Raw genomic sequence first — 26092 nt, 5'->3', positions numbered from 1 at the left:
CTCGTAACCGACAGTATCTTCATGTATCTTCATGCATATATTAGGTATGTCATGTACTGTAGTACTAGTAGTAGTTGTAGGTATGTTGGTGCGTATGTAATAGATACACAATAACATAATACCGTCTCACTCACTCATTCTCATGCATTACATATGAGAAAGGAATCAGCCAAGAACTGTGCCCGCCTCGCTTCATTGGTCCCCGTCAAAATTCCTTTCTAAACCAAACTAGCATTGTTGCAATAGGCACCAAGTCAGCCAGTCACTGGTCAACTGGCCACTGGTAAATTTCCTTAGACACAGTTTTAATAATGTGCCTCCCGCTACCTAGCAAGGGGGCGGATTTGACAACCGCGTTAATGAAGAATCTCCTCTCGCATCTTTTGGATCTTCAATCCACCACAGTCGATATCCTTATCTTCTTTACCTTGGTCTCTTCATACATCCTCCCCTCGCTGCTCTGCTCTGTTGGCTTGCTGGACTGTCCTTCCCTTTCTTTTTGTATTGGATGGCTAGCATCATGAAGTGTGCTCTACACTATAACACTTTTTGAAGAAACGGACAAGGTAGTTAGAAGCATAGTAACGTCTTCTCTTCCTTGGCAAATTGGGAAAATCTTGGAAATAGAAACCCTCCCAAAAATCATACGCTCTATGGGTATCACCTCGATGCGGGACTCCCGTAGTCCTCGCGAATGGTTAGCCAGCCTCCCGGATTCTAGACTATGCTCTAGATTGCTTCGATATACCACAGTCGCCTTCATAATATCCATAGCTTTATCTGGCATCTTCCTATTCCGGCGTCCAGAGGGCTTCCTGCGTGACACTCGCTCTCGTTATTTCGACTACTTCTGGAATCAGACCGCAAACCATCCGATCGATCGATTAATCAGCGATGCGCATACTTATCACGAGGACCTGCTCAAGCAGCGGAGCTTCGACCTCCCAACAGCTGCCGCCCGATACCGCGACTCACGAGGGCGACATCCACCCCCGGGCTTCGATGCCTGGTTCAAGTATGCGAAAGATCACGATGCGATCATTGTCGAGTCCTTCTTCGATCGCATTTACGCCGACACCGCACCCTTCTGGGGCCTCGACCCGCAAACGACGGCCGCGAGGGCCTCATCGTGGGAACACGTCGTTCGTGTGCGCAACGGTGTCGCCAACGGCACAGGTAACACAGAGAATAAGGTGCCCTGGTTACAACTTTGGACGGAACTGGTCGCCGAAGCTGCGCCGTGGTTGCCCGATGTCGATATGCCTATCAATTACATGGACGAGTCTCGATTGATTGTGCCGTGGGAGGATGTAACGGGTCTGATAACCAAAGAGCGAGCGAGTCGTGCGTTTAAGCCGATAGAAGAAGTGGTAACGGAATACAGCGGGCTGGCGAAAGTGGACGCTGTGAGCGACAGCGCCGAAACTTATAAACCTGCGTGGCTTGGGGGGAATTACTGGGACCTGACGCGGGTTGCCTGCGCTCCCGACTCGCCCTCCCGCAACGTCACACCAATAGCAAACATCGAGGAGCTACCCGTCTTCCCGCAGGACTGGAATCCTGATTTCTCGTACGAAGGCTACATCCGGAACTTCACCGCTGCGACGGATCCTTGCCTCCAACCCCACCTTCGCGGCATGCATGGCTCGTTCGTCGAACCCCTGACGATGTCCACGAGCAAGGAGCTCATACCATTGTTCGGCGGATGTAAACTGCCGATGAACAACGAGATCCTTATCCCCGGTGCCATGTATCTGACGGCTGATCCTTTCTATTCTGGTGGGGATTCCCATGGTCCGGCTTGGAGCCAGAAGACCGATGGCATTGTGTGGCGGGGTGTGGCATCCGGAGGTCGCAACAAGAGGGAGAATTGGGCACATTTTCAGCGGCATCGGCTTGTCGAAATGCTGAACGGAACGACTGTTGCACAAATGGAAAAGAACAACGCACGCACCATGACTTTCGAGATGCCACCGCTCGAAAAGTACGACTTCCCGCGACGGCGAGAAGGCACCATTGGTGCCTGGCTGAGGAAATTCTCCGATGCTGGATTTGTGAACCTCCTCTGTTTCCCGGCAGATAACTGCTCCTACGTGGAGCCGTACCTATCGAAAGTGGGCAGCATCCCCATGAAGGACCAGTACAAGTACAAGTTTATGCCCGACGTAGACGGAAACAGTTTCAGCGCTCGATTCAGAGGGTTCCTCTTGTCGACTTCGCTGCCTATCAAGGCCACCGTCTACTCGGAATGGCACGACGACCGTATCGTTCCCTGGCTGCATTTTGCCCCCATGGACAACACCTTCCAGGACTTATACGCCATCCTCGATTACTTCACGCGAGATGGGAAGGGCGACAAGTCCGCGCGATTCATTGCCGAGGAAGGCAGAGCGTGGGGTGCCAAAGTTCTTCGACGAGAAGATATGTTGCTCTACGTGTGGCGATTGCTCCTCGAATTTGCGCGTATATGTGACGAGAAACGGGATATGCTTGGATATATAGATGATTTAAAAGAAGTAAAAACGGCGTAATGGACATATACCTACCTACCTACGAAGGCACATACAGAGTATATAGTATGTACAAACAACATATACCTTTTATTTAGTTTATTTTGCATATCGATGGTATACCCAATATAGTTAATGCATACTTGGTATCTGCCTACCTACTCATCTGTCTTATGATCTTGGACCTTGTTGTCTTCTCCTGAAACAAACCTCTTAACAAACTTACGACCTACATACTTGGCACCAAGCTCTGATCGTCCCACGAGTACCGAATACGAACCTAGTAGAAGGTATGCTCTCACTAGGCTCGACTGGGCACTCACATGTCTTTCCATTTCTAAGCATGATTTCCAACATCTTCGAAATAATCTTTTATATAGAAGCTGAGTGGATGAAATATCTCGATGCTCGGTAACGTCATTTCACCTAGGTAGTTTTTGGTGCTGCTGGCATCATCATGTAGAGGATCAATGTGGAGATCTCGCAGAAGCTGACAAATTGTAGAACTGTGACTGCTGCATTTATAAACGACGTACCACAATATACAGGCGCATATAAGGAAATAGCTCTCCCGTGTCTTCCGATCCCCCTCACCATAGCTCATAGACACGACCGAAAAGGGGCTAGAATTCGTTATTAATTATATATACACTATCTATATACCATATCCTCTCCTATTAAAGAAACTACGCCTTACATTTAATCAATTTTATATCATGTCGAATGCCATCAAAGTTGTCGTCGTGGGTGCCACCGGTAAAACCGGCCAATCAATCGTGGATGGACTATTAACATCCGAGACGAACTTTGTTGGAACCCCTTTCCTACCTTTACATCGTTCACAGCTAACATTTAACCCTTAGGACATTACTGCCGTGGGCCGCGCATCCTCTATCACCGGGGCCGCCTATGATGCGCTTAAGCAGCGCGGCGTCCGTGTCGAAGCGGCAGACCTAACTGGTCCGGAGGACGACCTCGTCAAGTTGCTGACGGGCGTCGATGTGGTTATCTCGACTATAGTCTTCACGCGTCTGTATGACCAGATACATCTCGCAAAGGCAGCTAAACGCGCCGGTGTGAAGAGGTTCGTGCCTAGCGATTTTGGCACGCCGACTGCGAGAGGGGTGATGAGATTGCATAATCACGTTCGTATTCATATTTTTCGATACCTAGCACTTATACAATTGGAAGCTAACATCTTGGTAGAAAGACGATGTTCTCGCGGCCATCCAACGCCTGCACTTACCGTACACCATCATCGCCGTCGGGTGGTGGGCCGAGCATTCCGTCCCAGCCGTACCGTCGGGTCGAACGGACAGCGCAGTTAGCCCTTATTTCAACATAGTCCCTGGCGACGGCACGACTCCAAACGCGTATACGCACATTTCGGACATCGGCAGATACGTCGCGAAGATCATAGCCGACCCGAGGACGCTGAACAAGAAGGTCTTCGCCTACACCGACGTGTACACTGCGAATCAAATTGCTGGGCTCATGGAAGAACTGAGCGGGGAGAAGGCTGTGCAGAGACATGTGAGTCTTTCCACGTTGGTACCATTCCGCGTGCAAATACTAACACAACATCATCGCAGGTGACCGCAGAGGAAATCAGCAAGGTCCTCGACTCGGCAAGAGCCAAGTTCGAAGCCAACCCTGAAGACATCGCTGCGAGAATAGATGTGACGGTGAATGAGTACATACAGTCTTGGGGGTTTAGAGGCGACAACACCCCGGAATTGGCGGAGTACTTCGGATACCTGGACTTCAAGAAGCTGTATCCGGGGGTCGGGGGGAAGACTCTGCGGACGTTTTATCAGGAGGTTCTGGAGGGGGGGAGAAAAGATGCTGCTTGATGTGTAACAGGAAGGATCTATTTGTTTCTCGGTGTGTTTTGATGGAAGTAGATATTTAATTCGATTTTATATAAGGGTGAGCATTATTCGCATCTACTACGTACCTACGTACTAGTATGATTCTTCGAAATCGCCCGACTTGACCTTAGTTCCCTAAGATGCTGGCCCCTGGAGTTCAACGGCGTCGATAATGTAGTTCGCGCTCAGGAAATCAGCATCACCGCTACCAGTTACCCCCAGCGTCAAGGTGTTCGCGCCACTCTTCAGGGCACTGGCCGGAACCGTCCAGTTATACACCTCGCCATACCCACGATAGGCTCCTCGGGTCACCCCGCGGGAGTCGATCAGAGTCTATATCCAAGGTTAGCTTCTTTTACCACGACACTGGGTTGGTTCTGCTGTATCAGTGTAGGGAACTCACTGGGGCTCCCGGATCTTTTCCAGTCCAACTACCGATTTTCGCAGAGGGACGGCCGCCTTTAAACGAGAGCGTCGTTCCCACCCTCAGGGTAAGATCTTTCACTTGGCTGGCCTCGAGGTTGAAGTTCACCGTCGCGGTGCTGCCGACCTTGGAGAAGAGCGCCATGGGGAAATCGCTCGCCGACGAACTGCCCACCGTATACGTGCCCCCCCACGATCCCATTCGCGTATCATTCGGATGCATGCGCTCGATCTTATCCCCGTTCTTCAGCTCCATCGGGCGCCCGTCAAACTCCCCGATCCGCCACACGACAGGCGTGTTCGGCTCCTGGGACGCGATGTCCTTCGTTGTGCTGCCCCCCGCTTTGACCTCGACGGTGTCCTTGGCGACCTCGTACTCGCCCTTGTAGAGCTTCATGGTGTAGGTGCCGGGCTTCATCAGGGGCGACTTGAAGGCACCGCCGCTGCTGCTGGCTTTGGCCCAGTATTGCGACTTGTCGTTGTACCAGTGGACGACGGCCTCGAACCCGGACGGGACCCCGGACGCGGAGCCGGAGACGGAGCCGCGCTGGCTGGCGGGCACGTACCCCTCGATGCTGAGGCCGTCGAAGAAGCTCGTGTCTACGTCTGCTGAGGGCGTTTCGCCCTTGCTATAGACGGGTTATCAAGTTAGAAATCTCATGTATGGAATGTAGGTAGGGAACTCCACTCGAGTTCAGGGCTTACTTGAAACGCATGGCATAAGGTCCCATCAGCCCGAAGCGCCATGGCTCGGTGCGGACATGTCCACTGTTCATGTACCAGTACAGTTCCTGGTCGTCAGAAGTGGTTTGGCTGTTGATGTCGCGCATGAACGGTCCTCCGGAAGATGTTTCGTAAGCGGTGCCTGGCATGATCATCCAGATGCCGACATTCTAAGAAAAGGGGTTAGCTCAAGCTTTTTTTTATTATCATTGTCGCTACCTACGGATCCTGTCACGCCATGTACCTGATCGTCAATGAAACGATCAGAAGTGTACATCTTGCATCGAGTTTGCCCGTTGGAGCATCGGAATGTATCCTTGCCCTCAAACGCGGTGCAGCCGATCGTGTTGCCGACATCCCCGTGCACACCGGTCGGTGCGTTCTTCTGGTTCAGGCGTGCAAGCCATCGAAGCTCACCGGGATCAACCTCGCCGGTGATGTAGGTAGCCATGTAAATAGTAGGGTCATCTGCCTTGGCTACATAGTAGTGAGTTACTGGCAATCCGCTGGCCTTGGCTGTGATCTTGATGTATTTGCTGTCGATGGTTTCCGCGGTTACTTGTGACGTCCCGAGACCCGAGTTGATCCCCGATGCGTGGCGGGTTCCTTGGTACTCGACGCTATTGTACAGCAGACTTGTGACATCTCCATTGGCTCTGTTTTTACCTCGTTAACTTGGTGATGCCCACATATCGAAATGGAAGTGAGTCTGACTTGCTAACTTCGAATACGAGGCCACCGTTGGTATCAACCTATACATATCCATTATTCATTAGTGACTTGCCCGGATGGCGAAATATTTCAAATACCAACCTTGAAGCCATTGCTAGTGGTTGTGAGGCCAAAGGCAGCAAAAGCACCCTTGCTCAACAAGCCCAGCACGAGGGCAGCAGACGTGGCAAACATGGTGACTAGAATGCGTACTGGGCGTGACGCTTAGTAGTACCTAGTAGACAAAAGTCACTTGCAATGATAAAGCCGTCTGAAACATTTGAGTAATTCTTCCATCGGTGTGTTATATAGACACAGGACAATGGGTGTCTCTTGCATTGAAACGAAGCCTAGACCTAACCTACTACGGCGAGAAATGTCACCAGAATGGCTTGGAATCCAACGTCGTGAAACATGATGTTCTAATATCCGGGATCAGAGCTATAGAGCTAATTTCATGCCATCCAATCGCGGTAGCGAGCTCCAGCGGAACACGAGCTCTCCATGGCCCATCCAGGAAAGCGGCAGCCCGGTAGAATGCTTAGGTCCTGGCGGCAGAACGTGTATGCCCAGCCTCCACCGGAGTTCATTCACGCTCGGGGTAGAAGAGACCGAAGAGATCTACATTGAGCATTTTGACGTAAGAGTTTGAGAAACATCGTTTACGGCTTCAAAATCAAAATCGAAATCAACTTGTTAGGAAGGTAGGTAGGTAAGGTACCTGGTAAGAAGAACGAGATGCTTAGAAACGTGCATAATCGCCAAGCAGGGGTATAATTGTATTGTACCTACCTGGGTAATACGTCGTATGTTCCATTCCAGAAGATCAACCCGTACCGCTCATTTGCGGAGCCAGTAGGTACGGAACGTTTGAAAACTGGAGAGCGTTGAATTGGAGTATCTCGTCACCGCCCTCGGATTAGCTATCCGGTAGCAACGTGCTTCCGTAGCGCGCCGTGTTGACCTCACTGAAATGCCTAGGATACTTAGGACTTGGTGAGCTTGCCTACGATGCCAAGAAAGGTCCAGTTATCATGTACATGATGAGCAATGCTCTTTGAAGGTATCAAAATCATTTAAGGATCATTGACATGCGCTGGCTAGTACAGAAGTAAACTCTACTGGGTCGAAAATGATACCAATTTTGAGTGTATTCATTTCACAATGAAAATACCTAGTAGGTATTCATAGAAATTGGTCAACTCAACGTTAAAATGCTAGCAACCCGAATCAGCATCATGCTCTTTCACAAAGAAGTTACTTTTCTACATAACATTGGGGAAGGGGTTTGCGCGAATGGACCCCCTTGAAAGAAATAGTAAACATTATCAGAAAAACCTCGCCCATCTAGAAAAATTAGTCCTCTTAGCCCTCAGCTCTGTATTCATTAGCTTCAAAAAAGGTGGTTGTGGGGAGTCTGGCATTAAGGCTTGAGCTATCTGCTCGGGGCTTCCACGCGGATCTTCCAGGAACGATTCCATTTTTTGCTCTAAGTTCGAGATGGCTTCAGCCATGCTTTCATTTCTCAGCATTAGTTCTGAGATGCCCCATCTCCAGTATACTTTCTCGTGGGTTCTATCTGCTCTGAAGGATGTCTCAAGGTTGATTACACCGGAACATACCTAGGTAACACGGCCTTTTCGAACACGCGATGTAATCATATATCTCCTGCGGTGGGATGTTGCCTTCTTCCAATATTTTTAGAATGTATGTGATCAATTGCATTTCACAATGAACTATCATTCTAAAATTATTGTTCTGAATATCATTTTCTATCATCCTCTCCACTTTAGATCTGATTTGGCAATACAAGGGATTGTAAAGGTGTTGGGTTATGCAATTTTCGATTTTGGCCATGTCGGGACTATACACTAACTTGGAGACTTCATTCTCTGGCACTCCCACGTATTCAAAGGTTGCTTTATTTTCAGTACATACATTGCGAAATTCCTTCAAGTCCTTAAAGGCGTTCCGAATATTAGAAAGCCCCATTATGCCACTAAGAGCAAGATATACGTTGAGCTTCAGCTTCTCGTGTCCGGGTCTATTTATGGACGGCATGAATTTTCTCATGGCGTCTTCTTCGTGCAACTTATATTGGTGAGCGAAGTTGAAACATTATTCTAAGACCTTACGATAGGGCGGCACGGAATATTTTGGATTTCGGACTTGGTCTAAGAGCACCCTCAAATCATGGATGAACGTCGAGAAGTCGGTCCCTACTTCCAAATTATCTGGCCACATGTTGAACCCAGGTTTGTCTCTAAATTCCAAGTAGGACTTTACTCTATAAGAGATATGACGTAGAACGAGTTTCCAAAGGTTTCCATCTTTCTTGATAGAACCGGGTGAGCTTATCCATGTTTGAAAGTGCTCGAGTAGACTATGGTCATCCTCATCCAAGCCACCATTTTTCGCAATGTATAATGTGTATTCATAAGTCGAATTTCGACACTCGACAGTTTCACATGGCCTCTTTCGTAGTGCAGTTGCAGTGGTCTCTTGACTAGGAGTTCTGGGGACCTCCGACGTCGGCGACAACCACTTCCGTTTACGGGACAGGAGTAACGCGAAAGCTGTAATGCTACGATGTTCAATACTATCATCATCACTAATATGCTCTTCATTTTGAGTCGGCCCCTGAGGTGGATTACTTCCCCTATTATCTCCGATCGTTTTCTCAAAAGGGGGCCGAGAGAGTAAAGACACTGGTGATACTAGTATTATATTACATCAAGTAAAATGGTCCCAGAGAGCTTATTGTATAGCTGCCAACCTTCCTACCAAGGTATATACAGATATTGTTGAGATTATAGTGTTTGCCTCTACTTAATTATTGCTAAAATTCTGCGACGTGGATAGTCTCTCATTTTATCTATTCTGATAGTTGAGAAAGTAAGTATTGAGAAAGGGTTGCCTTTCTTGTAGACTAAAAGAGAATCCTGAAGGAGATGGGTGTGTTGGCATTGCTTTTATACTTCAGGGGCAGAGCTGCATGTGTGAATATGATGTGACTGATGTGACTCCCTCTGGTACCTTCAATGTTGTAACTTACCTAGGGGAGACAGTAACTACCTACATACCTGGTAGCAATAGGAAACCAAGACCAACATTAAACTTCTTATTTAACATTGAAACTGTCACATGCTACATACATAGTATAGTACATACCTAGGGCAGGTACGATGTAGCGTTCAATCGTGAGTATGTATCCGTAAGTTTGGTTCAGGATGAAACAGGGTCTCTGAATCTTGCGGGGTAAGAAAATCGATGATAGGCCAAGTTAGAAGCCTTAGAAGTTAGAACTGAACCGTGGCAAACGCTACAGGGATATCCCCGCATGCAAAAAATCCCGCGCGGACCCTTACGGGATCTTTACTAGGTAGTATGTAGGTGTGTACCCACCTATGTAATGTACATGTGTAGATACATCTACGGATACTTCCAAGTTATTACTTAGCAGCTTCAAGTTAGCCTTGTATGTACACATGACATAGATCAAGGCTTCATCAAGCACTTGTAATTACATATGCTACTAACTAGTTACCTACCTACCTACCTACCTACCTACCTACATGTAGGTAGATATGTGTGCTATGTGCTTAGCACATTACTCGGGATGTTCTCATTCCGTGCACGAAATCCTTTGGATACATAACTTGGCTCGATACAATTAATCTACATATTTAATGTGTTGGCAAACATTGAACTACATATGTAGGAGGGCAGTTGACAAGGAAAAGTCGACCAGGGTCTGCCACAAACCACAAACCACAAACACGTGGGAAAACAAGGTCGAGGATACTAAATGGGTGGCTTCAGATACAGAAAAATGACAAAAAAACGGGATGATGGAGGGACGAGAATTCTGGTCTTTAATGCAATGCAACCCGCAAGAAATGTAACGCTATGACTATGTGGTTAACTAATAGAAATTGACTCGAATGTTAATGAACGAGTTAACGGTTAACGTTTGAATTGTCAACCTTCAAAATACCTAGGTAAGATCAGGTACATACTACTAACTAGTAGTAATGCTCATTTTATGCCTGATGCTCGGCATATCCGTGAACGGCATTTCCGTGAACCCCTATGCATCCAACCACTTGCTTGCATAAAATTATTGCAATACATCTTGGATCTGGTTCTGTTGAATTTAACATTGAAATCTTACATATTAGTTAATAGTAACTAACTGCAGTGTGTAGCTTGCTCACATTACATACATACCTACCTAAATAGGGTAGTCACTATGTAATTCGATTTATTAGTTCAATGCCGAATGGCGAACAGCCTTAATCCATGCACGGTCTCCACATAAAGTTATTCTTCAATTACTATCCTTGCAATTCTTCTTCCACTCTTGCCAAATCTTTTCTACTGAGCGACTCCAAGCCTCTTACGAAATAACTATTACCACCCACCTTGTAATCTTCAGCTATCCAAAACCTTGGCCCTCTTCTTTGGGTATCTACCTGATAATGATCCCTAGTTGTATACCAATTATCAACATACCCTCCAGAAGCTTACTATTCGTGTCCGCCACCCTCATTGGTCATCAATTGCGATTACCGCGACGTGACGTGACCCGGCGTGGCGCGGCGTTGCAGCTAGGGGACAAACGGAACGAATTTGATCAAAACCCCAAGGAACCCAAGGCAGGAAACTGAACAGCACAGTTACGCCATCATGCCTGAAAAACAACTTAACGTCGCTACTTACGCTGCAGGCGCTTCCCTGGCTGCCATTACTCTCTTTTATGTCTTCGCTCCCAACTTTTTCCTAGATAGCGACCCCAACTCAACGCGCAAGAAAGGCGTGGTCGGCCTGTCGAATCCCGCAAACGATTGCTTCATAAATTCCGTCCTCCAAGCCCTCGCTGGACTCACAGATCTCCGAATCTACCTTATTCGAGAAAACCATCGAAGAAATATCGACGAGCCGTGGGTTTATCAGGAAATAGCGAAGGACACTACCTTCAAGAACACGCCTGAATGGAAAACCCAGGGTCTGCAAGCAGGTATCGTCACCAAGGGTCTTAAGGATATCCTCGACGCCCTCAACGAGCGACCTATTTACAGGAAGACCATTTCGGCTGCCCCCTTCATTAGGGTTCTAGAGAGTGCTTTCAAACAACGGATTAGCAGACAGCAACAAGATGCCCAGGAGTTTCTGCAAGTGGTCGCTGAGCGGCTTTGTGATGAATATCATGCGGGAAAGAGGGCTCGACTAGCCGCCAAGAAAAAGGCTACCGTGGAGATAACAGTAGATGCGCTAGCACCAGTAGATGGAGACGCCGTCGAGGAACGTTTAACAAAGCTAGCTATCGAGGAAAATGGTGTTGACGATAGTGCGGAGTCGAATGGAAGAAGGCTCACGGTAGACACGGGAGCATCCACGTCAAAATGCGAGGATGAGGAGGGATTTCCGATGGAGGGCAAATACGAAAGTCAAATCGAGTGTCAACAGTGTGGCTTCAAGCCAAAACCAATGGAGAGTACTTTCTGCACACTAACGTTAAATGTGCCGCAATCAAGCTCGACATCACTCAACGCTTGCCTCGATGGCTTTTTCAAGACTGAGTATGTTGACGATTTCAAGTGCGAGAAGTGCCGTCTTGTACACGCAATAAGCTTACTGGAGGCACAACTATCGCGATCTCATTCCGAGAGTTTCAAAGAAACCACTCGAGAAACGATTGCGAAGCTACAACATGCTATCGAAAACGACCCCGAGAACCCACCACTGGATATTGAACTGCCGCCAATGCGAGACGCCCCGACGTGCAAAATTGCAAAGCACACGCGACTCACCGGTTTCCCTAAAATCATGGCTATCCACCTTTCTAGATCTATCTACAACAGCATCATCTCCCAGAAAAACTCTGCCAAGGTCGCCTTTCCCGAGCAGCTACTAATGGGCAGTCTATTGAGCCGCAAGAAGTACAAGTTACTCGGTACAGTTACGCACAAAGGCAGTCATCATAGTGGCCACTATGAGTCCTTCCGTCGACAGAACATATGCCTTCCATTTTCCACGCCAAATCCGTTTCAGGCTTCGGGTGTCTTCGCCAAATCAGCCGCGTCAAGCCCAATATCGACCCCTCGGGTTGCTGCAATACGGAAATCAGAAGATCCGAGCCCCGTAGCGTCTACTCCTGATCTGATACTGTCTTCGTCGGGAACTAGCTCGTCAAATCTGTCAGTCGAAGTATTACCTCGACCTTCGTCTGACTCGACGCCGCAAACCACATCGTCTTCTAACGGCCATACGTCGTCTCGTCGCAGCCCTACTTTCATGCCCAATAAGGATCATGAGTCGGATTCTATTAGCATTCGGTCAGTTGCGGCTTCCGCTCGTTCGACAATGTCACGGATTTCACACTCAGCCAGGAATAGTAGGCCAGGTAGCCCAGCTGGGAAAGCACCAGCTGATCCGGCTGCGGAAAATGAACAGGCCGCTACATCCAAAATGAATAAGATGAAATCCAAACGCCGAAAACAAAATGATCGATGGTGGCGCATTAGTGACGAGAAAATCAAAGAAGCCAAGACCAACGAAGTTTTGGGGATGCAACGGGAGGTCTATTTACTCTTTTACGAATTGGAACGTGAGAGCCCGGCGGAATCGTAGGAGGATTTACACGGGGATTTGGAAAGTATCATTCAACCAATAGACTATAATCCTGAGACTGACGATAAGGGGGATCTTGATCCTAAACGTCGAGCTGGGGAGGGGGTCTCCGCACGGATTGGGGTAGCGGGCAGGGAATCTAAATCATGGCATAGGAGGATCGTTGAGAAGTTGAAAAAGGCCGCCGGGGCTGCATGGGATAGTTATATGGGATACTGCTTTCCGGCGGACCTCGATTTTGGTTATAATGGCGCCTCGTGCAGACAGGAGGAATCTCAACAGCGTGAACGCCGTCATGGGTATGAGGGATACCGATCTAGATCGGTGAGGCACAGGGGAGGGATCTTTGAATTGATGTGATAATATCGGGGGTCAGGGGATATACAATTGGAGGGGGGTTTGAGAACTGGCGAGGGCGATATAAAAGGCCAGCCCGATATGCTCGTTTTACGGCGGAGAGTTGCATGGTGAACATTCACTAGCGGCGTTTGGTTGTTCATGGATACATGATTGCGTTGTATTTCTCTGGCCCAATGGGAAAAGGGGCGGCGACCTTGTTTATTGCCCTGGATCCGGGTCTTTCACGGTAAAGAAGAAAAAAAAAGAAAAAAGAAACATGAAATCGGAAAACGTTTCCTGGCCTAAAAATCATTAAGGAGAGCGAAACCAATGAAATACAGGGTTGGTTGCTGGTGTGGGTGGGTGGCAGGTATTGCTACAATACATCCGTGGATATCTACCTACTAGGTAGGTAGGTAGAGTAAGTGCTTTAGCATTGACATTCGCAATCGCATTGATAAATCGCATTAGCATTAGAGGTACATGTACCTAGCGTTAGTAAATAAAAATAAAAAGCAAAAAAGTACCAAATGTGTACGGTGCTATGTAGTGATTCCTCGCTTTGTCTCTGTTGCTTTGATCATGGATGGTTGGGTCCGTTGGAAAAGATGGTGGTTGTAGATTCTTGAAAACTTGGGTAGGGAATGCTACCCCTTTTCGACCAATGCCTATATTTTCCCAATCAACACACTATAGAAAATTTACTATTCCATGTAACTAGGTAGGTACCTAGGCAGAAAGCAGAGATGACAACCCTATCTTCTGTTATATCCATCCTGTATCCATGTTATACCTGACTTAAAATTTAGATAACACTCATATCATCACATCAGTATTGTCCTTCGAGAGTCAGGGTTCCGGTCTTGGTAATCAGATACTCGTTGATAGCGACATCTTTGCCGGACTCCTTGCCGAACCCAGAGTCCTTGATACCGCCAAAGGGCGACTCGGCAGCCGAAGAATTTCCTTGCGTTGTTGTTGCTTTAGCGGCTGTTCTTTTTAAATAAAAACTTGCCCAGTGGGCTTTTGAAAGGGGAAGCATTTGGTGGTGAAAGGGGGCAAGGGGGGAGGAACAAGTGTTGCTGACTTACCGCTGTTCATCCCAATCATGCCCGCCTCGAGGTTCTCGAACAGGCGCCACATCCTGTCGACGTTCTTGGTGAAGCAGTACGACGCGAGACCCATCTATGCCATCCTCGATTAGCTTCGTTGCATCCCAAGGCTAAGTAGGTAGGAGATTTGATATCCACATTATCCATATTGGGTATGTAGGTATTCTAGGGGCAACACCTACACTCGTGTCATTCGCCGCCCTGACAGCCTCCTCCTCCGTACCAAACGGGAACAGCGCGAGCACCGGCCCGAACGTCTCCTCGGACGCCAGCCGCATCGCCGGCGTCGCGTCCGCGATGATCGTCGGCTCGAAGAAGTACCCGCCGCCCAGGCCCGTGACGCGGTTCCCCCCCGTCAGCACCGTCGCCCCGTGCTGTCTCGCGTCCTCGACCTGGCTCGCGACTTTGTCGACGCCTAGCGGCACGGTGAGGGGCCCCATTGTGGTGCCCTTGTCGAGCCCGTGGCCGACGCGGATGCTGCGCGTCTGGGAGGCTAGCATCCACGCGAAGGCGGCGTAGATGCCCCGCTGCACGTACACGCGGTTGGACGTGATGCAGGCTTGGCCTGCGTGCCGGAATTTGAGGGGGATGAGGGCTGGGGGGGGAGGGGGGAGGGGGCTGCTGGTTAGCTATCTATCTATCGATGCGCATTCTATTCTAATGTCCCGTGGAGCAGGTATGGTTATCTCACCAGCGCAAGCTTGGTCCAGGTTCGCATCGTCGAATACGAGGAAGGGGCAGTTGCCGCCCAGCTCGAGGGTGAGCTTCTTCAGGCTGCTTGCGCAGTGCGCGGACAGGATCTTGCCTACTCGAGTCTGTCGCGACCAGGTTAGTTGGGCAGGTTAGTCGGCCCCGGGATGCGCCACAACACAACAAACAGCTCCGTTGGCAAGACTTACAGATCCGGTGAACGACACCTTCTTCACCAGCGGGTGCTTGCAGAGCGCCTCGCTAAGCGCCGGCGTGTTGGCTAACGTGGTCGGCAGTACATTGAAGACGCCGGCGGGGTACCCGGCTTTCTCAGCCAGGTACGCCAGGGTCAGCGCCGAGAGAGGGGTCTCTGGCGACGGCTTCGCGACGATGGTGCAGCCTGCTGCTAGCGCGGCCGCGGCTTTCCTCAACACCATGCTTAGGACCGGGTCAGCAGCCAAATTCAAATTTTCCAGCCAGTGTTTCCCTCCCAAACAAGCAAGTCTTCTCGCTGGGCTAGGTAGGTAGGTAGGTAGCGCTACTCACGCGATGGGGAAATTCCACGGCACCAGCGCGGCCGTGACGCCAACGGGCTGCTTGATCGTGAATATCCTCCGCCCGGGCAGCGCAGCGGGGAACGTCGTCCCCTGGATGCGCTCGGCCTCGCCGGTGAACCAGCGCGTGAACGAGGCGGCGTACTCGATCTCGCCGTACGCCTCCGCCAGCGGCTTGCCCGTCTCGTAGACGAGGAGCGTCGCCAGGTCGTCCTGGTGCGCCCGGATCAGGGCGTCGAACTTGGCCAGGAGGTCGGCGCGCGCCCGCGGCGTGAAGGTCCGGTACACTTGGAAGGCGGCTTGCGCGGCCTGCACGGCGTCGTCGACGTCCGCAGCGGCCATGTCCGGGCACGTGGCGAAGGGCTGGTCGGTGCCGGGGTCTGGTAGGAGCGCGCATTGTTAGTAAGTACCTACCTACCTGGGCACCTTAGGTCGACTTTTGAATATGTAGGTGGTAGAAATCTTTCAACGCACCGATGATATCGAATCTGTTGCCGGACTTTGCCTCGATCCATTTTCCATTAACGTACGCTTTATCCCGAAAGAGCTCCGGGTGCTTCAAATTAAGCTAGCCCGTGTATATAGATTTATTAGTTGTATATTCCCTTGCGTCCCCCTTTTTTTCTATTTATATTGTGCCTTACCTCAATAGATGGCTTTGATTCACCCATATTGAAATAGCGCTGACCCAAAGGACTCCCTATATATGATTGTTTGATGTCCCGGTAGGATGGCAATGACGATCTTTTCACGTGTAGGTATCTATTCTATCCCCTTACATATATATATAATAGGTAAGGTAGTGCCTAATTATCGTCAACTAAATAAATCACCCCGCATCGCATCGCATTGATCGCATCGTCCATCACAGCACCCCGCCCGAAATTTTCGGGTAACCGTACCCGCTTGGCTACCTCTATATAGTATACCCACAGCCAATCCTGACGTCTTTTATCCGCCGAGTCCGGTCCGTAGCGTAGCATTAGTGTGTCGGGGTTCCCCCCTTATGGGCCAGAATAATTCAAGCATCCATGATTTACGATGGGGGGTCGTTCAACCACTACGAAGTTCTATGATTAACCAGATGTCACACACTTTGCAAAACTCATCTCCTTAACCTAGCGTGTTTTTTTTTTAGCAGAACTAGACTTCTCAATAGATATTTTCCAACGCAGCAGTTGCAACTTAAAAGTGATTTTGAAGATAAAGTTGATGAGTCCTGCATTTTACTGTACAATACAATGCATCGCTATACGCGTCTGTCTGGCTACCTACCTTCTCCCCCCGTCTGAATTAATAACAACAATGAACTACTAACTTGCATACTACGAAATCTTTTGGCATTGACGAAGAAAACACCGGGAGCGCAGTTTCAATTACCTCTCCAAGTTCAGACCGAAGTAAGTATACAAAAGCTGGAAATGCATACCTAGGTACTCATACTCTATAAAAACATAAGCGACGAGCTGTGAAGCACTACCCCTATTTCGATATGCCCATCTACGGGGGGCGGAAGCGCCATGATCTTCTTTTGTAGCAGCATACTCCGCAGCGGGTGTGATCATAGCAGACGGATTACCTGCGATAATTCCCGGGAATATAGATGCATCTACCACGAAGAGGTTGTCCATGCCATAGAAGACCTTGGTGCTAGTTAGTGTCGACAATAGAAGTACCGCTCTTGACAGGACAATCATCCAACCCCATCTTAGCGGTCCCGATCCAATGGTTGGAACATGGAACAGTTGCTATTGCGGGTATCTATATCACGTGCATTACATTAGAACAAACGCCATTCCAATTTGTCTTGAAAGAATGATGATGAAGTTCAACATGAGGAATGAAGAAGGACATTCCCCTATTCTGCTTATGTAAGCATACCTACCTATAGAAAAAGGTTCAGGGGTAAAAACCCACCGAGTCAACAAATTGTGTCGAGGTCTCGTTAGACATGGGATGAGGCTGGGCCCGGGTTGCTGGTAATGCCTACTCATGCCTGATATCTTGTAAGTGCGCGGGAAAGGGGTAGGTAGGTAAGCAGTGATGGCGTGTCAATTCAGCACGCCAGAAGATAAAAGCTCTAGGGCGTCTCGTGAAGGTGTTATCTCACTCAAGGAGCAAAAACATGGGGGCTTACCCCTCATGTCTCTTTGAACTCTTTCGTGCCCAGGTGCCTACTAGGTAGATAGGTGCTCCTCAAGTGTACGCGTAAGATGCGTTAGCAATAAAGTTCCTCTGGATCTAGGGTTTCTCGGTCGTGTGACTAAGGGTTTCCTAGGTTAAATGAGGTTTATCAACGACAATTAAAATGGCTCAGGTCTACTTTCGGATGATTTGTTGTCCTATTACATTGAAAACTACCTAGCTACTTTTTATAACCTGACCGATCACCCTCCAATTCTTTTTTTCCTTCCGTCATTATCGCACTGGATACGTGAATATTCCATCTTAAATAGAAAAACAGCCTATCACTCCGTCCTCTTCCTAGTACCAGGTTGCCCAAACCAGCAAAGCGTCATGATTGCGAACGAGCCGATAGCGATGGGGTGGAGAACGAAGGTACCAGCTGCCTGGGCCAACAGACCGGTAGTGAAGGGTGTGATCGCTCCGCCCGAACTGCCGAACGCGCTGATAATGCTCATTCCATTGACCTGCTCGCGACGTGATAGGTTGCGCGTGAAGAGGGCTGCGGCGCAAGGATAGATGGGGCCTAACAGCAACCCAACAATAGCCAACGAAACGGCCTCGCCGATGATATTGGGCACCAGCCAGACCAGCAGCTGGAAGACGGTCGCACCAGCCACCAGCAGATAAACGAATAGCTTCTCGCCCACCTTGGAGCCAATAGGAGAGAGCACGAAGCGGCCCAACGTGATACCAGCCCAGAAGCCTGATGTCACGTATCCGACCGATGACGGATCGCCGTTACGGGCAGTAATGAGAAAGGAAATAACCCATCCGGAGATGGACACCTCAGCTCCCTGATAGGCGAAGATAAAGACTGCGCCCAATACCACCACCCTGGACTTGATGGCGAGGAGCATACCGGCCACTTGATCCATTCCCCGAGAAGTAGTTTCCGATAGCGCGTGGAACTCTCCAAGCTCCTTCTCATAGTCCCAGAATGACCAAGTCGAGAAGCAGAGATTCCAGAGGGTGAACCCCAAAGTCAGGAGATAGTATCGGCTCCATATGGACCCTGTAGACACAATGGACGTGGCGACGAGTGGCCCGATCGTGCCGCCGATACCGTAGGACCCGTGCATGGCTCCCAGCATGGTGGTGCCATTCTGTAGGTTTGCGCAGAACACGTTGCCGATAGCCAGTGCGATGGCGGTGCCGAAGCCGATGAAGAAATAGGCGATGACAATCGATGGGAATGGGGCAGCACAGACCAAGGGGATGAAGCCAAGGGCTATACAGACCATGGACACGGCGATGGCCTTGGCCCGTCCTAGTCGTTGCCGGATCTTATCGACGAAAGCTGCGGCCACGATGAAGCCCAGTGCATTGCCCACAAAGATAAGGGATACTACAGCATATCCGATATTATAGTGACTGGGATAGGCATGTCATCAGCTTTGAGATTTTGAATATTATGGCACTTATTTAAGCCCTGTAAAAAGTCTACTCACGTTTCCATATAAGGAATCAAAGCACCAGGGGCAGAATCAGTCAATCCGCCTAGGAAGGTTTGAAAGCAGCAAGATGCCAGCCTGTATTTATTCATAGGGGGGTTGTTAAGAGTTGGGAGGGCATCGACGGCATCTACTGGCTCCAATGGCTCAACTGGGGTCCCTGGGTAGCTCATCTCCAGATCGCGCTCAGTGCGAGGAGTTGTGGGAGCAGAGGTGTTAACGCCATTGCGAAAGCTCCGTAGGGAATCAAGCTCGATGGAGTCGTCCTGAGGGACTGCTGGATAGGTTCTGGAAACTACCCTTTTAGGGGTCGTTGGGAGAACATGTTCATGTAAGTTGGGTTTAGACTCGACTTGGATGATAGTCCCGAAGAGTGATGGATCCATCACTAGGTAGGCTAGATGTCAGACTTCCTGAGGTTATTTTGTAGCTTTGAAAAAAGTTAAGTGAGACGAATTTGATTCTTTTAGGTACTGTAGTTGGTATATGAGATATATTAGAATTATGAAAAATTAAAAAGTCGAGAGGGATACATATGTAGATAGAATGGATGCCCTGGGTAGACCTGAGTACACCTCCATAGCAGTCAGTCGATATACAAATTGTATTAGTAATTAACAAAATTTTTAATAATGAGGAAACCCCAACATTGGGGTAATAAAACCGGGCAATATGCAGAATATGCAGTGATCTTACGAAATGGACAATGAAAAGAGTGCTCACCTTACATGACATGGTCGTGATATGGCATCCAGGGTAGTTCACGATCCTATCAAATCATTCGAATGGCATGTGCTACAAGTTTTCTATGGGGTTTCCGCCTCCGGAGCGGTAAACCCCAACAGGGAGAGAGGGTTCAAGTTGTCCCTTTATCTAGACGTTTATCTATTGGTGGCATTAGGTGCTTATCTAGGCATGTACTGCCTTCATTGTGTGCTTCTCCGCAGCGATGGCCGGAGGTGTGGCGGGGAAAAGTTTTGTGTACCGGCGGAGCGGCTCCGTATCTTAGTGGCGAGTGCAGAACAACGGGGGTGCTCTTGTTTGGTTGGCTCATGAGAGTACGAGTACTAAAAGTAAGGTACGGAATGCCTGAAAAGAGATATTCCGACGGTTTACAGTTCACCTGCTCTAGAGGCTCACGTCAGCACTACTACCCCACATTCGAGATGCATGGATTACATAATCCACAGTAGCTACTTACATGTTAGGAGCATGCGCAGGCAGCGCAGCCGCTCCTCAAGTAGCACACAAGGCGAGGTGATCCATGTCTTCACGTGGCCACCGGTAGATCCCACCACCGGTGTTGATCATCCAGGCGTATGGCGCATGACGGCTGAAGGGTGCCAGAATTTATCACAGCAAAAGAAGGTATGTAGTAAGACCAAATGCTTTTGTTATGAATTAGAATCGGGATAGGTAAAGGGCCGTTTGTAGTTAAAATACCCTCTTACTTACCTCGAATCCTCAAAGTAAAACAAAATGATGCGGAGGCTGCGAAGAATGAAGAATGCAACCGCACTGAAGTAATAACTAGTTATTTGTATTTGCGTAATCAATTCAGGGGTATAGGTCACGTGACCACATATGTTTGTCGAAAGCTTCTTGATTATGTCAGCTTTACAGTTAGGCTTGTAAACGGCCAATTCCTCGAGGCCATAAATAGGTGGGCTTTATTTATTTCTCTCTTTAGCTATCTATCTCTTTATCACTTCTTTGCTACCTGGGATATACTTATCAGCTCGTCAACTCGTCAGCTGAATCAAAATTCGAAGCGAAACTTCATTCAATGTTATTGTGGGAACGTTGTATAAGGTTTAGCTTAGACGGGTCGGGGTGGGCCGTCTTGAGCCGCCTCGCCGAGAGCCGACAACACAACCGACAACCGACAAAACAACGGTTGTTGCGCTTGAGGACCATTGTTCATTCAAACCCCCCGGATCTAAAAACGCTCAGCGTGATCTGCTTTCATGAAGCATTCCAGGTTACTAGGTATTACTGGAGATACGGAACTACATACCCTAACTAATTGGATATGATAAGTATCGGATGGGAAGAAGAAAAGTGCCTAGATATAACTACACGAAAGCTGATCTTGAGATTTGTGAACAGAAAGTAGTTATAACGAGGCCATTTCCTAGTTCGCGCGCACTAGGTTGCTATGTCGGCTGCTAGGCTGCTATGTTACATCGGCGACTAATACCGCGCGAGTTCACAAGGATTCCTTATACTAATGGAATATATTTTCCGTGTGGATTCATTGCTCGGTATGCCTGCCTCCTTAGCAGCTCTTAGTCCGTATAATCAATCTTATCAGATCATCTGATTAGATCCCCATCAACCCACATACATATCCACCGCGTCCCAGTCACGCTGACGATCCTTTCCCTTTTACCACGACACAGGAGACAAGAGAAAGAAAGAAAAAAGTCTGCTGCCGTTATAGGCATTGTGATCCTAGGCTACCTCATATCGGACATCTCACCGTAAGAAGCCAAGTGGTCGTCCTCAATTACGCCGAAAGTCTTGAGTTTGGCTTGCCTAGGTAGTAGTTAGGTATTCGGAAGAATGGTAGATGTCATATAGGTATCGACGAGAGCTAGCTAGGTATTCTCTGGCATATATAGGAACTTTCTATTAGATAAATCCTCGTGCGAAGCCCTGTCTAGCGCCGGAGATCTATAACAGGGACTCTTCTTTGTATCCAGGTACGTTGAACCATTAGGTACTGGCCTGCCAACGTAGTATAGCCAATCCTGCTTCCTTACATTTCAAGGGAACCGAGATCGGAAAGTGTTGAGAATATCAAACTTTATTATATTAAGTAGCAATGTTCCTGCATTTGATCCCATCGTCTTACTCTAGTCTACTGTCCCATCCTCCAAGCCAGTGGAACTGTCTGTCCCGAATATGAAGCCCTCACGCACCCGAAACTGTTGTCTTTTGGCATGGCTGTTCCAAGCAGCACCGGCTTTGGCACAGAGTGCCGAAGAATGGCCATGGCAGACTTACAAGTCCAATGTTGCTGAACCGTAAGTACCATACAGATATGCCTTAACTCATGTAACAACGTGTTTAACAACGTGCTGGTCGTGAACGATACTTTTCCCGGTTACAGCTATGGGCGTATAAAATTACTAACACCCACTGCCTCAGGCCCTCTCTTAACGTAACGAAATCAGGCCCGACATCCCCCGGCTACCTCTTCTTCGACCAAAACGGCGGCCTTGCACACAACTACAGCCTATTCATCATGTCCGACGACAACGAGCTAATCTGGCAAAGCGTCATCGGCGACTACAGCGCCTTCCGGACGCAGACCTTCGAGGGGAAGCCGGTGCTGACGTACTTCAACGGGATCTCGCTGCCGGAGCCGTACGGCTGGGGCCACGGCATCATCCAAATCCTCGATGACTCCTACACGAGCATCTACAACGTTTCGCTGACGGCCGAGGAGGAGGATTTCGTGACGATTGCGAGTCTGGATCCGACGCAGCTCGTGTCGTATCTCGATATGCACGAGGCTCGGATCACGGCGCAGGACACTATTCTCGTGACAACGTACAACGTCACCCAATACGACCTGAGCTCCGTCGGTGGTCCGAAGGATGGCTGGGTGGCTGACTCTTTATTCTACGAGTTGGATATCAAGACCAACGAAATTCTCTTCAAGTGGAGTGCCCTGGCCCATGTCGACCAGATACCTATCGAGAATGTTGTGGACTTTTATCCCATCGCGGATTATGGCATGAACCAAACCATTCCATACGGATATTTCCATATCAACTCCATCGACAAGTTCGATGACGGGTCTTACGTGATCTCCTCGAGATATTACTGTTCGATTTTCAAGATCTTGAAAGATGGGTCTGTGGAATGGACTTTACAGGTAAGACTAAATTAGATTTCCGCCCATGTTTTCATGGTGTTATTTCAAGATTTTGGACTTCGCACTAACGAATATGTAGGGCCAAACTGGAGGCGATTTCGAGCTTGACAATCGCCTATCCTTCTCCTACCAACACGACGCACGGATCCGACAGGAGCTAGGAAACACCGTCCAGATCAGCCTCTTTGACAACGCAAACTCGGATGTCGTTTCTTATGTAGACCAAACCAAAGGCATGCTGATGACTCTCAACACCGAAACTATGAAGGCAACAGTGGACCAAGAATACATCGACCCGCAGGATGCAGTCTACTCCGTGTCTCAGGGGAATATGCAGCAATTGGACGATGGGCATATGGTCATGGGGTACGGCTCAATCCCCAAAATCAGGGAGTACACCCATGACGGCTCTGTGGTGATGACGGCGCAGTTTGGTCCTGCAAGCGGCGGCGTATTCTCATACCGTGCCTACCGTCACCCGTGGATCGGCCGGCCCCAGACAGTTCCTGACGCTTTTGCATGCTTGAACAAAGCTAGCAACGAGACAAGAGTGTACATGAGCTGGAATGGTGCCACTGAGCACAAGCTTTGGAAGGTGTTCGCGGGAGCTAGCGACTCCAGTCTCTCACTCGCGATTCAGGTAGAGAAAACTGGGTTTGAGACCTTGGCATGCATACCAGGACAGGCTCCCTTCGTTCGAGTCGAGGCAGAGGGTCCCAGTATTGACACCGGCGTATCACTGGTCGTATCTCCCCAAGGCGACTGCTGATCCGAAATGGAAAGAGAAATTGTACCTGAATTCAGATAGACCATAAAGGAAAAGGCGGTATCTGATATAATGATAATTACCCTGTGTATATTTACTAAGCATGAGCCATGCTAAACAGGGCATTGTCGCGGATCACCGATTGACTGTGATACACAACTACTATGTAACTGAATAAAGATCGTTATATATCTTCATACTAAGGCAATTATAATATGAAAGAAGTTCGCGGTAAGTCGACTTTGGTGGTAAACGCATGAGGTGGCTCGGCGGATCCTTCTATGGTGGAACTTTCCGTCAGGGGCAGTGTAGAAGCCCTTAAGAAAAGGCCAGCCTTCGATACTACACCAAAATGGTCTGCGATGACTTCGATGTTGTCTGAAAGACCTGTAGGATTCAATTCTTCATCTTGATTGGGCGCGACACCAACTACTGTTGCCGGTGTCATTTTCTGGCTGGACCTAATCTCTTTCTCCGTCCAGTGTGGTTCAATACAGAACATCAAATACGTACCAGGCATCACAAGGCCCTGGGATTGATTGGGATTGTTGCGCTCTTGAAAGGCTTTGATGAACATCTCGACATCATCCTGATCTGGTAGAGAATAGTTCGTCTCAGGGTCTAGGGATAGCAAGCCTTGCTTAGCACCCCAACCACCACCACCACTGACTACACACCCATTAGCTTGGTTAAGGTTCCTATCATTGGATAACTAAGTCACCTACGTATTTTATGAGCTCGGCAACCAGAAGATATTAAAGTTGAGAACAGATCCATAGCTTCTAAAGACAATTCGGCTTCAGAAAGGGAAGAATCGGGCTCAAAGATCTTTAGGTCGAGAATTCCCTGCATATTCACAAGGTGAGGGTGTATGATCCAACACCATACCCCGATGGGTCCCGGCACGTATGATTCGTCTCGTTTAGATCTAGTATCAAATACTTTCGGTATGAGACCCTCAAGCTCTTTAGATGCCGGCGTCGGAGAGCCATTGACTTCGACTTGTCGAACAATATTACCCAAGCCAGCGACAATCTTCCGCGGACGGGTCAATGGTAGCAATGGGATGCATGGTATGGTATGACCTGATGAGTTGGGATCAGGTTGGATTTTTTGGACGCGCTTCTCATGCATCATGGTGCGTGTCATAGATCCGTTAGGAGTGAATTGCCATCTGCTTGCGAATAAGGTTGACCGTTTTCCAGTCTGAAAAACAGTGTTTGCCAGTGGTAGGGTAATCTCAAGTGGCCTCAAGTCCTTGGGCAGAGGATTGGGCAAGAATGAGACGGAAGCCTCTCTGTCTTGGTCGGTACCTGAACCAAATTCGTCGTGATTCCATAAGTCAGGAAGGATTTTATTAGCTGAGCCATATAAAATTGAGAAGCCGGTTCGAGGCTCGCTGAACAATTGCTCGGGGGTGAGCCCATCCGTTACTGCACATAATATATCGATGTGCTTAGAGGTGCCTTGACTGGGTTTAAAGAGAGATCCGAGTATACTAGAAACGAAGCTCTCATCCTCTAGCCAGCTTGCGAAATCGCGAGAAGCAAATATAGCGGCTCCATTGTCAATATCATTGTCCTCTCCTACAGCGATAGGTGTCTTGGCGGATTCAATGAGGTAATGGTTCAATTCGTTTATGACACTTTGCTATGTGGGATGTTAGCAAATCGCAGGACATCAATACCACATCAGTATTGAATAGAGTTACCTTGGAAGTCTTTGTCGATAATGTCAGACTGAATTTTCCAGTTTCTGCAGCAGTTTTTACAGTCTGGCTCCCGAATTTTCTTATGAATCGGCTAGGACGTTTGGTTATGAGACAGCCACTCAGAATATGAGAATAAGGCCGTATAATGGCCAGTCTCGACATGTTAAGAAGACTGGACCATCATTACAATTATAATTACAGCTATAAGGCACGCGTAGATATAAGTTGTAGGTGAGAGTCATATGTATGATAACTACCTTCCCTAGGTATTGTCAGCTAATGTTATCGATAAGACATAAGTTAGCTTTCTTCAACTATCGTCATCATCCATGATTGTTGACTTCTTGACAATTGCATGAAAAGAAAGAACGTGATTGCTTTAAACGAATATTGAAGCTTGGAACAAGAGCTCAAGATCCACTCTTAGGTACCTATGTAATCATGTATGATTGGCCCTTGCATTTCCGAACCAATCAATTACGTGGAATGGAGATAACTAAGGTAAATACATGGATAGAATGATAT

General features: G+C 48.5%; 8 protein-coding genes across 8 annotated transcripts; 4 read left to right on the top strand and 4 right to left on the bottom strand.

The window, feature by feature from the left end:
* Window positions 1-98: 98 nt before the first annotated feature.
* On the top strand, window positions 99-2667 carry GGS25DRAFT_493921 (glycosyltransferase family 90 protein). The gene has a single exon (XM_049261298.1). It carries the CDS (start codon window positions 654-656, stop codon window positions 2529-2531), a length of 1878 nt encoding a protein of 625 aa, XP_049115357.1. The 5' UTR covers window positions 99-653; the 3' UTR covers window positions 2532-2667.
* GGS25DRAFT_493919 (NAD(P)-binding protein) lies at window positions 2598-4465 on the top strand. The gene is made up of 4 exons (XM_049261297.1): window positions 2598-3319; window positions 3374-3655; window positions 3717-4043; window positions 4103-4465. The coding sequence occupies exons 1-4, from the start codon at window positions 3227-3229 to the stop codon at window positions 4361-4363; spliced, it is 963 nt and encodes a 320-aa protein (XP_049115356.1). The 5' UTR covers window positions 2598-3226; the 3' UTR covers window positions 4364-4465.
* A 51-nt stretch (window positions 4466-4516) lies between these two features.
* Window positions 4517-6433, bottom strand: GGS25DRAFT_532200 (polysaccharide lyase family 4 protein; the record flags this gene model as incomplete). Its single annotated transcript, XM_049265563.1, has 6 exons — window positions 4517-4714; window positions 4785-5433; window positions 5510-5697; window positions 5772-6183; window positions 6242-6279; window positions 6341-6433. The coding sequence occupies 6 exons, from the start codon at window positions 6431-6433 to the stop codon at window positions 4517-4519; spliced, it is 1578 nt and encodes a 525-aa protein (XP_049115355.1).
* A 3964-nt stretch (window positions 6434-10397) lies between these two features.
* GGS25DRAFT_314524 (cysteine proteinase) lies at window positions 10398-13017 on the top strand. Its single transcript, XM_049257748.1, has one exon. The coding sequence runs from the start codon at window positions 10928-10930 to the stop codon at window positions 12869-12871; it is 1944 nt and encodes a 647-aa protein (XP_049115354.1). The 5' UTR covers window positions 10398-10927; the 3' UTR covers window positions 12872-13017.
* A 1022-nt stretch (window positions 13018-14039) lies between these two features.
* Window positions 14040-16237, bottom strand: GGS25DRAFT_514613 (aldehyde dehydrogenase; the record flags this gene model as incomplete). Its single annotated transcript, XM_049263007.1, has 8 exons — window positions 14040-14176; window positions 14302-14395; window positions 14505-14917; window positions 15014-15137; window positions 15222-15450; window positions 15559-15946; window positions 16041-16134; window positions 16211-16237. The coding sequence occupies 8 exons, from the start codon at window positions 16235-16237 to the stop codon at window positions 14040-14042; spliced, it is 1506 nt and encodes a 501-aa protein (XP_049115353.1).
* Window positions 16238-17869: 1632 nt separating this feature from the next.
* On the bottom strand, window positions 17870-19789 carry GGS25DRAFT_314458 (major facilitator superfamily domain-containing protein). Its single transcript, XM_049257747.1, has 2 exons — window positions 19202-19789; window positions 17870-19124 (listed from the first exon to the last, which is right to left on the bottom strand). Exons 1-2 carry the CDS (start codon window positions 19588-19590, stop codon window positions 18035-18037), a joined length of 1479 nt encoding a protein of 492 aa, XP_049115352.1. The 5' UTR covers window positions 19591-19789; the 3' UTR covers window positions 17870-18034.
* A 2322-nt stretch (window positions 19790-22111) lies between these two features.
* GGS25DRAFT_532191 (ASST-domain-containing protein) lies at window positions 22112-24216 on the top strand (the record flags this gene model as incomplete). The annotated part of the gene is made up of 3 exons (XM_049265562.1): window positions 22112-22233; window positions 22358-23090; window positions 23170-24216. The coding sequence occupies 3 exons, from the start codon at window positions 22112-22114 to the stop codon at window positions 23857-23859; spliced, it is 1545 nt and encodes a 514-aa protein (XP_049115351.1). The 3' UTR covers window positions 23860-24216.
* On the bottom strand, window positions 23658-25848 carry GGS25DRAFT_314429 (uncharacterized protein). The gene is made up of 3 exons (XM_049257746.1): window positions 25568-25848; window positions 24582-25506; window positions 23658-24525 (listed from the first exon to the last, which is right to left on the bottom strand). Exons 1-3 carry the CDS (start codon window positions 25727-25729, stop codon window positions 24065-24067), a joined length of 1548 nt encoding a protein of 515 aa, XP_049115350.1. The 5' UTR covers window positions 25730-25848; the 3' UTR covers window positions 23658-24064.
* Window positions 25849-26092: the final 244 nt, after the last annotated feature.

The sequence above is a fragment of the Hypoxylon fragiforme genome (assembly GCF_022984875.1).
Source record: "Hypoxylon fragiforme strain CBS 206.31 chromosome Unknown GGS25scaffold_6, whole genome shotgun sequence".
NCBI lineage: Eukaryota > Fungi > Ascomycota > Sordariomycetes > Xylariales > Hypoxylaceae > Hypoxylon > Hypoxylon fragiforme.
The sequence above is the reverse complement of the archived record's forward strand: the minus strand, read 5'-3'. Positions and strand labels throughout refer to the sequence as shown.

What these genes read in the sequence shown, in the direction of transcription:
- GGS25DRAFT_493921 (XM_049261298.1), top strand. Translation starts at nt 654, where the DNA reads ATGGGTATCACCTCGATGCGGGACTCCCGTAGTCCTCGCGAATGGTTA.
- GGS25DRAFT_493919 (XM_049261297.1), top strand. Translation starts at nt 3,227, where the DNA reads ATGTCGAATGCCATCAAAGTTGTCGTCGTGGGTGCCACCGGTAAAACC. An exon ending in TAACATCCGAGACGAACTTT is followed by an intron (nt 3,320 to 3,373) that starts GTTGGAACCCCT and finishes TTTAACCCTTAG; the next exon opens with GACATTACTGCCGTGGGCCG. An exon ending in AGAAGGCTGTGCAGAGACAT is followed by an intron (nt 4,044 to 4,102) that starts GTGAGTCTTTCC and finishes ACATCATCGCAG; the next exon opens with GTGACCGCAGAGGAAATCAG.
- GGS25DRAFT_314524 (XM_049257748.1), top strand. Translation starts at nt 10,928, where the DNA reads ATGCCTGAAAAACAACTTAACGTCGCTACTTACGCTGCAGGCGCTTCC.
- GGS25DRAFT_314458 (XM_049257747.1), bottom strand. Translation starts at nt 19,590, where the DNA reads ATGGATCCATCACTCTTCGGGACTATCATCCAAGTCGAGTCTAAACCC. An exon ending in TTGATTCCTTATATGGAAAC is followed by an intron (nt 19,125 to 19,201) that starts GTGAGTAGACTT and finishes TGCCTATCCCAG; the next exon opens with TCACTATAATATCGGATATG.
- GGS25DRAFT_314429 (XM_049257746.1), bottom strand. Translation starts at nt 25,729, where the DNA reads ATGTCGAGACTGGCCATTATACGGCCTTATTCTCATATTCTGAGTGGC. An exon ending in TATCGACAAAGACTTCCAAG is followed by an intron (nt 25,507 to 25,567) that starts GTAACTCTATTC and finishes CATCCCACATAG; the next exon opens with CAAAGTGTCATAAACGAATT. An exon ending in TTGCCGAGCTCATAAAATAC is followed by an intron (nt 24,526 to 24,581) that starts GTAGGTGACTTA and finishes ATGGGTGTGTAG; the next exon opens with TCAGTGGTGGTGGTGGTTGG.